The sequence below is a fragment of the Vulpes vulpes genome, chromosome 5 (assembly GCF_048418805.1).
Source record: "Vulpes vulpes isolate BD-2025 chromosome 5, VulVul3, whole genome shotgun sequence".
Taxonomy (NCBI): domain Eukaryota; kingdom Metazoa; phylum Chordata; class Mammalia; order Carnivora; family Canidae; genus Vulpes; species Vulpes vulpes.
In genome coordinates, this window is record NC_132784.1 from 57,868,819 (window position 1) to 57,882,387 (window position 13,569).

The following is a 13,569-nucleotide window of genomic DNA, read 5'->3' on the forward strand; positions in this document are numbered from 1 at the left end:
TGGAGGTCCTGGATCTCACTGAGATTCTTAAGAATTATCACCTTGTTCCCTAAAAAAATGTACATAATGTGCATGTATGCTAATTATTTTTATTGTTTCATATATTCCTGTTAGATTATTATTGGATCTGACTTAGACATTATTATAGTCTGTTTAAGCTTACAGTTCTATTATATTTCTTAGTTTTATTATTTTTTTTCTATCAAATTTAAATTGTTAAAACTATCACTGATTACAGATATACAGACCCTAAAATGTTAGATTGCTATTTCATGCTCTTATTCTTTTTTATAAAATAGACAAATACCTTACCTGCTGGATAAAATATGTGTCATAATATTGCTTTAAATCAGGAATTCTTAGCTTTAGAAATTCTGTTTCTGTGACTTAAGTGATTATTTTAAGTTTTTTAATTGTCTCGTTTTCAAAAGTACACATATTCAGGATAGTTTACCTGCTAACGCTATTGATATTATTTTCCTACTTGTCAGTTTTAGTTCAGGAGAATCTGACAGTACATTATCTATTAAAATAAAATAAAATAAAAATCTTCAAGCCTTAGCCAGCATAAAAGTGTTAAATCTATGTGGTGTGTCCAAGTTTGGACAGTTGCAACTCAGGGAGTCTCTGTGGTGTCATATTGACTGTGTATTAACACAGGGCCTTCTGTGGGGCCAGCTTCTGCTTGTTTAGAATGCAGATGAAGCTGTTGATGGATCTGGGGACTGATGGCTTAAATTCCAATTAATCAATGGCTTCATCAGTTTCTTAATTCAGATCAAATATCTCCTGAATGCACACAATTCTTTTAGTGGTATTAAGAGAAATTAATGCTTTAGAACTAATTTTCATCAATCTCTTATAAATGCCAATATCTTTTTCACTTGTCTCCTAAGTGATGACATTATAGTTTAAGTGTTAGGACATACTACAATAGCTCAGCCGTCACCTGTTTGTGGGGTGGGGGTAGGTAATGACACTGTGCTCATCCACATTGTCTCCTTGGTGCTATTCATCTTCCCACCAGCTTAAAAATTTCATGCAGGGTCATTAAGTCATATAAATGATTTAGAAATCAAGTTTAGTGGCAAACGATCTGGTATTACATATGCGAAGTCAATGTCTATTTTTCTTTTGTCGATCATATACTGTACCCATCTCTTTCAGAGCTATTGGGTACGTGAGCCCTTGCAAGCAATCTCCTAATATTACAGGATAACTTATCACGGTATATGACAGACTCTGGTGCTCTGTCTCATCGTGTCCCATCAGTTACTTTATCACCACTTGATGCCGCTCTCCTGTGTGACACGTAGCCTAGTTGATCTTAATTTAATTGTCATTAAACCTGTCCTTTCCTGTCAGCTCTTGTCAATTATACAAAATAAAATCAAGTATTCATAAGAAGTCTGTAACGGGATATAAGCAGACCAATTTAATAATTCATTTTTGCTGAGTCTTCACTGATCTCCATGGTAGCTACTGCTTGCTGTTAAACATTATTAGATATAGTACGTGTAAGACACAGCAAGTTGGCCATACTCCTGATTTTGCTACAGTTGATTCTCTCTTTTTAAATCATATAATTTACTGCGAGGTTAATAATATTAACCGTACTCAAAGATAAGTAATATGTCCATTGCCCTTAAGTTTTTAAAACAGCATATAATTATTTAACGTGAAGCATGTCCTTTTTTCTTTAAAGAAAGACAACTATATTACTTCCGGTGTTTAATAATTTTATGGAACTTTGGTACTCGTTTCATTTTTATTGTTTATTTATTTCTAAAAATTTTACTTATTTATTCATGAAAGACATGGAAAGAGAGGCAGAGACATAAGCAGAGGGAGAAGCAGGCTCCCTGTGGGGAACCCGATGCGGGACTCCATCCCAGGACCCTGGGATCCATGCCCTGAGCCTAAGGCAGACAGACGCTCAGCCACTGAGCCACCCAGGTGCCCCTTAGTTTCACTTTTAGAAACATAGAATATTTGAAATATAAGAGACTCTAGAGATTCTCCCTTCTTATTATTTTATATGTTAGAAAGCAAACCTAGAGTAGAGCTGTTGGCAGTGACATCTCAAAGTACGTGTCAGACAGAATGTAGAATTCAGTCCCTATGAGGTTATCTTTTGTATCAGAACACACACAAGCACACACATGCATATATATAAACATGCATATATTTAAGAGGAAAATATCAACTTTGAAATAGCATCCACTGCAAATTTTCGTATGCTCCTTTTTAGCTGAAACCAGTTTGTAAAATAGTCTACTTATGATAGGTCTTTTGACAAGTAATGCATAACAAAATTTATTTATGTACTTAGATATATTTTTCAAAGTACATATAATCAGACAAAGGTCTCCTAATAAGTCTTCACTGGATACAGTAGATGACTCAGAAATCATTTTATTTTATAGTTCTCCATCTTACTATACCTTAGGAGAGTGACTTGGCTTCTGTGAGTGTCCTAGAATCAAACTGGTAGTATTAGTGCCCGTGGCAGAGAGCAGTTAAAAGAATTAGAAGTATAATAGATGAAGGGTTTGCGTGGGGCATGTTTCAGATACTGAACTATGATTAGTTGAAAGTGCATTAGCTGACAGAGAAAAGTAGTAAGAGAGCAAGAAAATGCTCGTGATGTGGAGGACTGCATTTCTTTCAGAGGGTTCCAGGGAGAATGAGGCTAGCACAGATGTGGGTTTGCACAGACCCATCTTAGTTTTAGGACATTGTGTAAGAGGTGTTCTGGACTGGGCTCTGTGAAGATACTTTCTGGCATGTCTACCTTAACTAGTTCCCCCAACTTGAGAAATAGTAGCTAAATAAGCTCCTGGTATATGGCACTCACTGGCAGAATTTCATAGATTTTCCTCTAAATTTTAAAACGCACCTCCAAATTTGATGTTTTCCACTGTGCAGATGAAAACTTTATTGAGGTGAGGTCACTGGACAAGGAGCACTTGTGAGTGAGATACAGAGCCAGTGCTCAGCCCAAGGCTGGTCTTCTGCTGTGCTGTGTCGGGCCCTGGGAACAGCAGCATCTCGTAGAGCACTGCTGGCACCTTGGGCCCCAGCTTTCTTCATTGTGGTGGTCTGGTCTGTCTTACACGCCATAGGGTGCTGAACGGTACTCCTGCCTCATATCGCTAGGTGCCAGTAGCACCCTCTTCCCTGCCCAGCTTTGAAAATAATGTCTCCAGAAGTTTCCAAGTGCCCTCTGGGGGCAAAATCACCCCTGGTTGAAAAGCACTACAGGACTTTTTATTTTTTTTCTTTCATTGAAGAGAACCCCTAAGATAAATTAAGTGTTCAGTTCCGTTTCTTTTGAGAGTAATTGTTTTACTATTTTTCAGAGATCTTTCTCAGTAAGAACAAATTGATTCTGTGGCATTTGACTCCATTGGGAAGAAGCTTCTGCTCCACACCAGTGCAGCCAAGAATTCAGAGACTGGCTTCATGTTCTTGCTACCAGCTCCATGCCCTTACTACCCTGCCAAGCCAGGGTGGCACCCTGCAAAGAGTGTCCGTTAGTCGCTCATTTCCCCAGGCCTGGTGGGCTGAGTCTCCCTTCTGTTGATCAATTTCCCTTCAGAGGCAAGAGCTATGCCCAGTTTTGACAAACTGGGAGTAATGGGGCCCCAGCAGGTCCCCCACCAGCTAGCTTATAAAGCAGAAGTAACATGCCTGGGGGGGCTACCACAGCCTCTCTCCTAACCCCAGCACCCACTTAGAAGCAAGGAAGGTGCCACTGTAGATCAAGCTGGCTGCTCCCTTTCATTCTCCAATGCCGTGACCCAGGGGTTCTCTGCGGGGAGGGCCAGAGATCTTTGCAGACCTTGCTGAAGTTCATGCCTAAGGGTGGTGGTGAAAACCATGGAGAGCTTGGTGGCCAGCTGTTCACAGGGCCTGTGATATACACCGACAAAGGACGTGGAAGCCCGGTGAGAAATTTTACTGCCAGTACCAGGGTAAGAGTCCCACTGGTTCACACTCAACACTGTGTGTGTGTGTTAGGCTACTCTGTTCAGGGGCAGCCAGAGTGGGGCAGTCTTACAGGCTTCCTAAGCAAATTTCTGGATGTGCTGCTCAGTCCAGTGGTAGTTCCTGGGAGGCTGAGCTTAGAAATGAAATCACAGGCCTCCTCGTTGGTCTAGAAGATTGCACAGATGCCAAAACCATAGCTGTGGTCCCAGGAGTAGACATAGAGAACCTCCAAGCTGCTGGTCCATCCCTGAATGAACCAGGGGTAGAATCACGAACTGACTTCTGCACTGGGGAGAATAGCATCCAAGCCACATGTGTCCAGCGGTAAAGGGTGAAAATCTGACTGATTGCATTCAGACACCACTTTTGGCCAACAGGAAGTTGATGTGAGGCTCAGAGCAGCCCCTAAAAAGCCAGGAATAAAAATCTGGTCGGTGACACAGGGCATGCTACAGGGGAAATTGATGTAACAGAATTAGGTTAGCCAAGTCACTAAAAAATAAAGTTATCTGAACAACAACCAGCCCTCAAATACAGTTTTTGATGTTTGTATAACACAATTCAGAGTGTTCACTAATCAACTGTAGTGAATTTTGTGTGATGGTACAGCAGAGGGGTTTGAAGTCAGATGGACCTCAAGATGGCATTGTGCTGTTCATTCTGCCCTCCCCAGTGAGGCCTCTGAGCTTGGAAGAGGGGCATGTCACCTGCCTACTGTCTGATAGGGCCTCAGATATATGTAGAGCAGCACAGACACCTAGGAGATGCTCAGTCAACATTAGTAACCTCTTGTTTCGGGGAGAAATAAGTGACTTTTTATTATGCACATATGTCTCCATATAGTTTTTGAAGAGTGGATGTGGAAATTTCTTTTTTTTTTTTTTTAAGGTTTTATTTATTCATGACAGATGGAGGGTGGGGTGGGGGGAGGGGAGGCAGAGAGACAGGCAGAGGAAGAAGCAGCCTCTGTGCAGGGAGCCTGACGTGGGACTTGATCCCAGGTTTCCAGGATCACACCCTGGGCTGAAGGTGGCCCTAAACTGCTGGGCCACCAGGGCTGCCTTGGATGTAGAAATTTCTAATTAAGAGAGTAGATACCATATTTATTTCTTCTTAGTTTGGGGTGTTCTGTTAGTCTCTGCCCATAATGATCTTTGGAAGGTACTTTCTAAATGAGCCAGGCCCCGAAGAAGTATACTTGTATTAAATCCCGTGTCCCTGAATTTCTCTCCCTGACACTTGATCCTAGTCTCTATCCCTCCCCCCATAGCCCCAGTGGTATCTGCGATGGTGGCTCTTTGGCCTTGGAGGTTCAGAAGGATCCCAATCATGGCAGAAAAGACAGTAACACTAACAGAGCTAGTCTACTGCTTTGTTCCGGGGACTTCTCTCGATGTGTGAAGCCTGTTGCTGTGGAGGCCCTCTTTCCCTTAATTGTAGATCGTAGCTGCTCTATGTTTCCCTCACTGACTTTCACAGAAACTGCTCCACCCCATTTCTACAATAGGATATTGGGTGTGCCCCAAATGATGAGTCTGGGTTCTGTTTGAGAATTTTGAGTCTTGGTTGCTTGTCAGCCCCCTACTGTGTGTCTCCCAGAGCTTCTTTCACTCCTCCTGATTTTGCTTACTTCTCTAATTGTTGGACTAAACACTAAGGTCAGTAGGACCGTTAGTGCCTGGAGTAGTGCTCTCAGCGTGCTGAGAGTTCAGTGAATCTTGAGAGCATGTGCAAGAGCAGCACCGACTGTAAAGCTGTGGTGAGGAGGAGCACAGCCACACCCCGTGAGGTAGGGCACTTCCTGTAAAATCTTCATCATGTCTTAATTACACTTTTTAAAAATATATATTTTATCCACTTATTTGGGGAAGGGAGAAGGAGGAGGGGAAGGGGCAGAGGGGGGAGCAGGCTCCTCAAGGAGCAGGGAGCCTGACGTGGGACTCGATCCCAGGACCCTGAGATCATGACCTGAACTGAAGACAGACACTCCACTGATGGAGCCACCCAGGCACCCCCTATATTTACCATTTTGAAGATATCAATAAATTTACTCTTCTTAGCATATGTCTGTATTTACAACCTCCCCTCCCCTCTCCCCAGGGGTGAGCTATTGTTTTATTTATTTAATATTGTTTTGTTTTTGTTTGTTTTAAATATCTAGTAGTTTATTTTAACCATTTTAAATTATCTTGACTGTTAAATAACCATATCATTTCAGCTGCTTTATGGATAAGTGACCTTATTTTGGGCGGGGGGAGAGAGAAGGACAGAAAAGGGGGTGTTGGGCAGAGGGAGAGAGAGAATCCTAAATGAACTCCATGCTCAGCATAGAGCCTGATACGGGGCTCAATCTCATGACCCTGAGATTGTGACCTGAGCCAAAATCAAGAGTTGGACGGTTCACTCACTGAGGTATCCAGACACCCCTGGGTAAGGGATCTTTAACAGGTTCTATTAGGTAGTAGAAAACTCAACCAGCATCATTTAGCTCTGTCTTCTAAATCTAAGTGACTTAGAAGCCACCATTTTGAAGTCTCAGGCCCTGTCTCTGCTGGGTAACTACAGCCTGTGAGCAGCCACAGGCTTCTTTATAAGGCTGTTCACCTCTCCCTCTACCAGTAATCTTAGGATTTCTGTATTTTTAAAGTTAAAACCCATTTCACCCAGGACACTTAAGGTTATGCCGTCAATACTAATAAATAGCTAGTTTAAAATATTGTAAAAACCTTTTATTTAATGTTTCTGTGTTGTTGTAGTCTCTTCTAGATAAAAGGGAAAAGGCCATGAGATAAGTTATTGATGAAATGAGCTGCTGAAGTGGAGAGGAAGTGCAGTCGGCCGATAACTGTCATAGCGTGAGCACTGGTAAACGACCATGTGTGCTGTCAGCTGTACACCAGAGCCACACTGGTGCTGAGCTGCATTGATCAGCAGTATCTTGTCAGTGAGGTTGATGGATGGAGCAAACATGGATAGGGGAAGGGAGCCCTGAAATAGAAATATGAGAAACGTACAGCTAGAAGTACTCTCCATCCCTGCAGGTGTTCACATATAAATTTCAGTGTGGGTTTCTGTAGTGTTTTCTCTCTTTACTGCAGAGATCAAATGTTTGTACAGTTGACCCTTGAATGACCCAGGGGTTAGGGCTGCTTACCCTCCCACCCCGACCCCATTTAGTTGGAAAGTTACATAAAACTTTTGACTCCCCCAGAACTTAACTACTAATAGCCAACTGTTGGCTGGAACCCTTAGCAATATGTCTTTTAACACAGTTTATATGTTCTAGATATTATACACCGTATCCTTACAACAAAGTAGGCTGCAGAAAAAATGTTATTAAGAAATCATGAGGAAGAAAAAATACATTTATGGTGGACCCATGTGAAGATCAATTTTATAATATTTTGGTTGATATATTCTGTATTAATCTGAATGCACTTTTAAAATGTGTTTTCAGACATTCTTTTTTTTTTTTTTAGAGCAATTTTAGGTTTTCAAAAAAGTGAGAGGAAGGTACAGAGATTTTCCACACATCCCTGCACTCTCACACGTATAGCTTTGCCCAACATCAGTGGGCCCCAACGGAGTGGTGTGCTTGTTCCTATAGATAGACCCACATTGTCACGTGAGGGCTCACTCTCCAAGGTATGCATTCTGTAGGCTTGGGCAAATGTAGAAAGACGTGTATCTGCCCTTATGGCATCATATGGAGTATTTTTCTTTATGATACTATTTGTAAAAATCCTCTGTGCTCCCTCTGTTCATCCCTCAGCAACTACTGATGGTTTCATTGTCTCCATAGTTGTGCCTTTTCTGGAATGCTGTATCAGATTCTCTCCTCACACTGCACCGAGTGGCAGGCATTATGAAGTCTCTCTGTGTCTTTCATGGTCTGACAGCTCATTTCTTTTTAGGGCTGAATAATTCCTCATTGTCTGGATGCACCAGAGTTTATTCATTTACCTATTTAAGGACATCCCAGTTGTTTCCAAGCCTTGGCAGTTATGGCAAAAGCTGCTGTAAAATCTGTGTGCAGGTTTTGTGTGGCTTAAGTTCTCACCTCCTTTGGGTCAAGGCCAAGGAGCACAGTTGCTGGGTAATACGCTGTGGTTATGTTTAGCTTTGTGAGAAACCACAAACTGTCTTCCACACTGGCAGCGCCATGCTGCACCCCCTCTGCCGGCGAATATGGGTTCCTGTAGCTCCCCGTCCCCCGTCAATGACTTGGGCCATTCTCATAGGGTTACAGTGGTGTCTCCTTGTGGTGGTAACTTGTTTCCCCGGTGACATAGGATTATGTGCTTACTAGCCATCTGTGTGTCTTCTTTAGATCTATAGCCTGTTTTTTAATCAGATGGGTTTCTTATTGTTGAGTTGTAAGAGTTCTTTGTGTATTTTGAATAACAGTCCTTTGTCAGCTATGTGTTTTGGGAACATTCTCCCTCCTAGTCTGTGGCTTGTCTTCTCATTCTCTTGATACTGTTTTTTTGCAGAACAGAAGTTTTGAATTTTAGTGAAGTCCAGCTTATCACCTGTTTCTCTTCCTGGCTCACATCTTTGGTGCTGTATCCAAAAAGTGGTCACCATACAACACTAGGGTCACCTAGGTTTTCTCCAGGTGTTCTTGTCCAGGACTTCCATGGTTTTGCATTTTACATTTTACATTTAGGTCTGTGGCCCATTTTGAATTAATTTTTGAGAAGGATATAAGGTCTGTCTGGATGCTGTTGTCACATGTGGGTGTTGAGTTGTTGCACCACCATTTCCTTAAGAGACCATTTTTGCTCCTTATCTAGGAATGTCTTGATTTCTCTCTCACCTTGCAGCACAGTTTAGCTGGATATAGGATTCTTGGTTGACAGGTTTTTCTTCTTATAGCACTTTAACCAGATTGGTGACTTTGTCTCAGATCCAAAGTTTTTGATGAAAAATCCACAGATAATCTTATTGAAGATCCCTTGGATGTGATGAGTCTCTTCTCTCTTGCTTCTTTCACACTTCTTTGTCTTTTGAAAGTCTAGTTATAACATGTCTCCAGTTGGTCTCTCCGACTTCATCTGACTTGACCCTCTTTGAGCTTCTTAGCTGTGTGTCTTTCGTCACATCAGGGATGTTTTCAGTAATGATTTTTCCCCTTTGTCTCTCCTCCTTTGGGACTCCCACAGTGTGTGTGTGTTGGATCAAGTGCTGGGTCCCATGGGCCCCTCAGTCTCTGCTTGGGGTTTTTCAGTTCTCTCTCTTTCTGTCCCTCAGGCTGGACCACTTCTGTTGTCCTGTCTTCAGGTTTGCTGATCTTCCTTCTGCCTTCAACTCCCTCCAGGGCATTTTTCATTGTGATTACTGTATTTGTCAGCTCTTGAATTTCTTTTTCTTTTTATAAAAGTTTTTTCTCTCTATTGATTCCATTTTGTTCATCATTTGTTTTCTTGACTTTCTACATCTTTCTTCAGTTCTTTGAGCATCTTTTAGACTAGTCTTTGTCTAGTGGATTTGGTGTCAGGTCTTTTTCAGGGACAGTATTTGTTGTTTATCTTTTTTTTTTTTTCCTTTAAATTGGCCATACTCTCCTGTTTCTCTGTGTGCCTTGTGATTTTTGTTGAACACTGGACATTTGAACCTTTATAATGTGGTAAGTCTGGAAATCAGATCCCGCCCCGCATCCCAAGAGTAGGTCAACTTGAGACTCTGTAATAACAGTAACAACATTGCAGTGAAACTTCTCGATTACTGTAGCTCATCCAGCACACATAGTGCATGCACACGTGAATGCACTTGCCCTAACTGGCCTTCTCCCGAGGATGGCAGGGGGCCAACTCATTGTCTTGAAGTGTGAATAAATTACAATAAGGAATCAATGTTTTCTTATAGGAACTGTTTCACCAGGTGACCAGACCAAATCCAAAGAGCAGATGCTTCTCATTTTACATTTTATTCTAGCTCAAAGGTAAAAAGGAAGGATAGGCTTCCTTCCACTTTCTTGAACCTGTACTGCAGTCATGGATGTACACTTTGAGTACAAAGGGCTGCTGGCATCAGAGCAGAGCAAAGACTGGATATGGTACCAGGGTCCGTAGAGTGTGAGCTGGGATCTGAGTGCTGGAGCCAGGGTTACAGGACCCACAAGGGAAGAGGAGATGGTTGGCCAGGATTAGAAGTGTTCAGTCAGTGGGATGCAAACCAGAGAGGGCCTGTAGATAAAACGGGACTTTGAGGGCATACCCAGAAAGGACCAGGCTTAACTCTAGTGTCTTGGGATGTACATTTGGGGGATAAACTCCAAATCAAAGCAAAGAAGTGCAAGCAACAATAGTGTTACGAGGAGACAGGGAGGGCTTGTGGGACAGGGGACACACAGGATCTTCTCAAGGGTCTCTCAGAGGTACAAGGGTGAGTTATGTTTACGTAATTCACTAAGGTGTACATATGTAACTATTTTATAATTAAGTTTAAAAAGCCATCAGTCCCTTGAATTTATTTGGTGATGAAACTACTATTACTTTGTTTTTTATGCTTGTTTTTAGGGACTGTTTTTAGGGATTGCTTTTACAAAGTTAAAGGTGATTTGCTTTTTTAAATTGTGTACAATATGTATGATTTCACAATGAGCAGTACAAAACAAACGGGGCCTCTCTTCCAGCCCCTCCCCGCCTTTCTCCCCTGCAGAGGTCATCCCCACATCCACACCCACACACTTCCTCCCTCCGCCACCTGGCTCTTCAGTGCGTGGTGTTATTCTGTGCACAGTGTTGACACCTGGCTTTCCTCTCTCCACCATGTACACTCTAGACTGTTAACAGGAAAAGTGGAGGCCTTTCTCATTTCTTTCTCTTCTTCCTCCCTCCTTGTCTCCCTCCCTCTCTCTCCCTCCCTCTCCCTCCCTCTCCCTCCCTCTCCCTCTCTCCCTCCCACCCTTTCTCCCTCTCTCCCTCTCTCTCTCTCTCTCTCTCTCTCTCTCTCTCTCTCTCTCTCTCTCTCTCTCGTGTGTCCCTCCCTGTCTCCTGTCTGGGTCCTGTCTTCCATCCTATCTTTGTTACACAGCTGCTTGTGCTCCCTTTTATTCATTGATTCTCACATTATCTGTTCCCAGTCTTTTATTACAATAAATAATGTTAGAAGATCATCTTACGTGTATGTCATTTTGTGTTTTGCTGTTCTATCTTAGGATAGAAGTGAGCATCTATCTGAGGTTCTGAGAAAATTATGTGATAGAAATAATGATGGTCAAAGGGTGAATGGAGTTTTGTTATTCAATAGCTTTTCATGTTTAAAATTTGGTAGGATATGACAATAAATCTTACCTGGGTTTTGACATTTTAGCTGTGCTTTTATTATTGAACATGTTTTATCGTGGCAGATCAGATGATTTATTAGCAAAGTTATGGAACACACTCATGGATATTTTTGTGTATTGACTTTATTATTAAAACATGAATTAAAGGTAGAAATGATCAATGTAGTTTTTCTAAAATGAAGCACTAATTAATATTAAGTCTCAGTAGGCAAGAATACCACATAGGAGGCACCTGTATCTTGTTAGCACACTTGTTTGTGAATCAGATGTATAAAGGACTTTTGTTTATGTGAATCTCTAGCTGCATCCTTTCTGTATCCCACTTTACTGCACAATTGTGGTCTGAAAGCACCTGTAACTCTGGAACTTTCTTCTCTCATTCCAAGGTTCGTGTTTTATTCGAACTGATCAGCTTGATGGTGAAACTGATTGGAAGCTGAAGGTGGCGGTGAGCTGCACACAGAGGCTTCCAGCCTTGGGGGTGAGCGTTCATGAGATTACAATGTCATTTTACTAGTACTCTTCATTTTCAGGCAGCAAACATTTCCTTGTATACCAGTTGACTTCTTGAATGCACTCTTTGTAAAAATAATATTTTTTTATTAGTAACAAAGGGTCATTGAAAATCAACCAAAGTAATTTCTCTGGTGTCTTGAAATGTGACCTGTTCTAGGTGTGGTTTGCAGTGTTCCCATTTGCCAGACACTTTGGTCTTTTTTTCTTTTCTCTCACTTTCCTTTTCCTTCTGATTTTTATTGTTAAACCTTGCAGTTGAGTAATCTTCAAGATTGAGACTTTTGGCAGGGTTAAATGAGCCCATTATTGCTAACTGACTGAACTCCCTGGTGGTCTGGTTTCCATAGTGTTGGCAGACTGTGGAACTCAGAGGGAAGTTAGCCTCCTTTTGGAGACCGGCACGTCCACTCTACTTTTCTTGTGACAGTAGAGAACCCTCTTTGATTAGGAGAGAGGAGAGTGTTACTGTGTCTTGTTCTTGTGACCGAGAGAGAGGAGGAGGACACTGTCAGGCACCTTACTTGGTCTTTGCACAGTGTCCCTTTGTTGCTGGGGAGTAGGCAAGAGGTAGGATTAGAGAAAACAATATTTCATCATTTTCATCAATCTCTCACAAATGCTGAGAATCTCCTAAGCTGGCACACTTTTTTTTTTTTTTTTTAACAAAACCACAGTTGGGGCCATTTGGTGCTTGTGTTAGATGTAGTATATATTTGAATGAGAGGAGCTTCGTTTTTTCTTACATGATCTGCTGATACGCCATGGAGAGTAAAGAAAACTTGAGGTGGTCTAGGAGTGACCTTTGACTTGGGCAGTTGTTGGGGAAGGAGTGGGAGATGGGGTAATGTAGATTAGATCACTTTCCTTAGATTGGTTGGGTTTGGAAAGGAGTCTCTGCTTTTATTGCATGTGGTTTATAGCTAGTATAAATGGACAGTGGGGGACATCCTCATTCTTGTGTACACTGAACCTTTTGGAAACTATGTAGCCTGACATGTGTAAGACTGGGAAATATTTGCTCTTTATGTATGTTTAGTTGTCTATACTTTAAGTAGTCCTTAGGTTGAAATTCTTTCTTTTATATGTTTCATGTATATCTTCCAAAGACTGGTCGCTAGTGAACAGTTGCTGATTCTTTCCTTTGTACATTTATTCATCGTCACATAACAATGTGGGTCACGTAATATGTCTGTCACAGACTTACCCTCTCCTTCTGCCTTTCCTACTTCTCTTTCTTTCTTTCTTTCCTTTTTTTCTTTTTCTTTTTCCAACCCTTTAAAAATTAAAAACAACCACCATTCTTACCCCAAGGGTGATAACAGAAGAGAGTGCAGGTTGCCGGATTTGAGCCCCAGGTCTTGGTTTCCTAACCCCTGAGCTAGAGAATGACCCCCTGCTCAGCTCATCAGCTAACCAGGTGCAACTCTGTCATGGTGGGAGCAAGTACGCAATTCTTCATTTTGTTTTTTTGTTTTTTTTAATATATAAACATTAAAAGGCTGCATGTAAATAGCAAGTCTTCCTTTTTCAGGTAAATTCTGAAAAGTAGAACGGAGTGTGTGTAAAGGAATGCCTGTGATTTCAGATCCCAGTAGGTCATCTCTGAAGAGTTGTGCCCAAACCCCTGTAAGCAGCAGAATGTGATTATTGGTGAATGTGCTTCAGAACACTAATAATAACTGTTGAAGACAAAATCTCAAATTGATAGAGAAAATTTGGACCATTCATTGTTTTAATTTTTACCTCTTTGTTTAAATATGGTTGAATTT

The 13,569-nt window shown here is 41.6% G+C and overlaps 1 protein-coding gene across 4 annotated transcripts in view; it reads left to right on the top strand.

Moving 5' to 3' along the window:
* Positions 1–13,569, top strand: part of ATP9B (ATPase phospholipid transporting 9B (putative)) — a 240,280-nt gene that overhangs the window by 75,739 nt on the left and 150,972 nt on the right. For all 4 annotated transcript variants that reach the window (XM_025997772.2, XM_025997773.2, XM_025997774.2 and 1 more), the window contains one exon: positions 11,671–11,765. In XM_025997772.2, the coding sequence (XP_025853557.1) occupies positions 11,671–11,765 (95 nt within the window). The remainder of the gene's footprint in view (positions 1–11,670; positions 11,766–13,569) is intronic.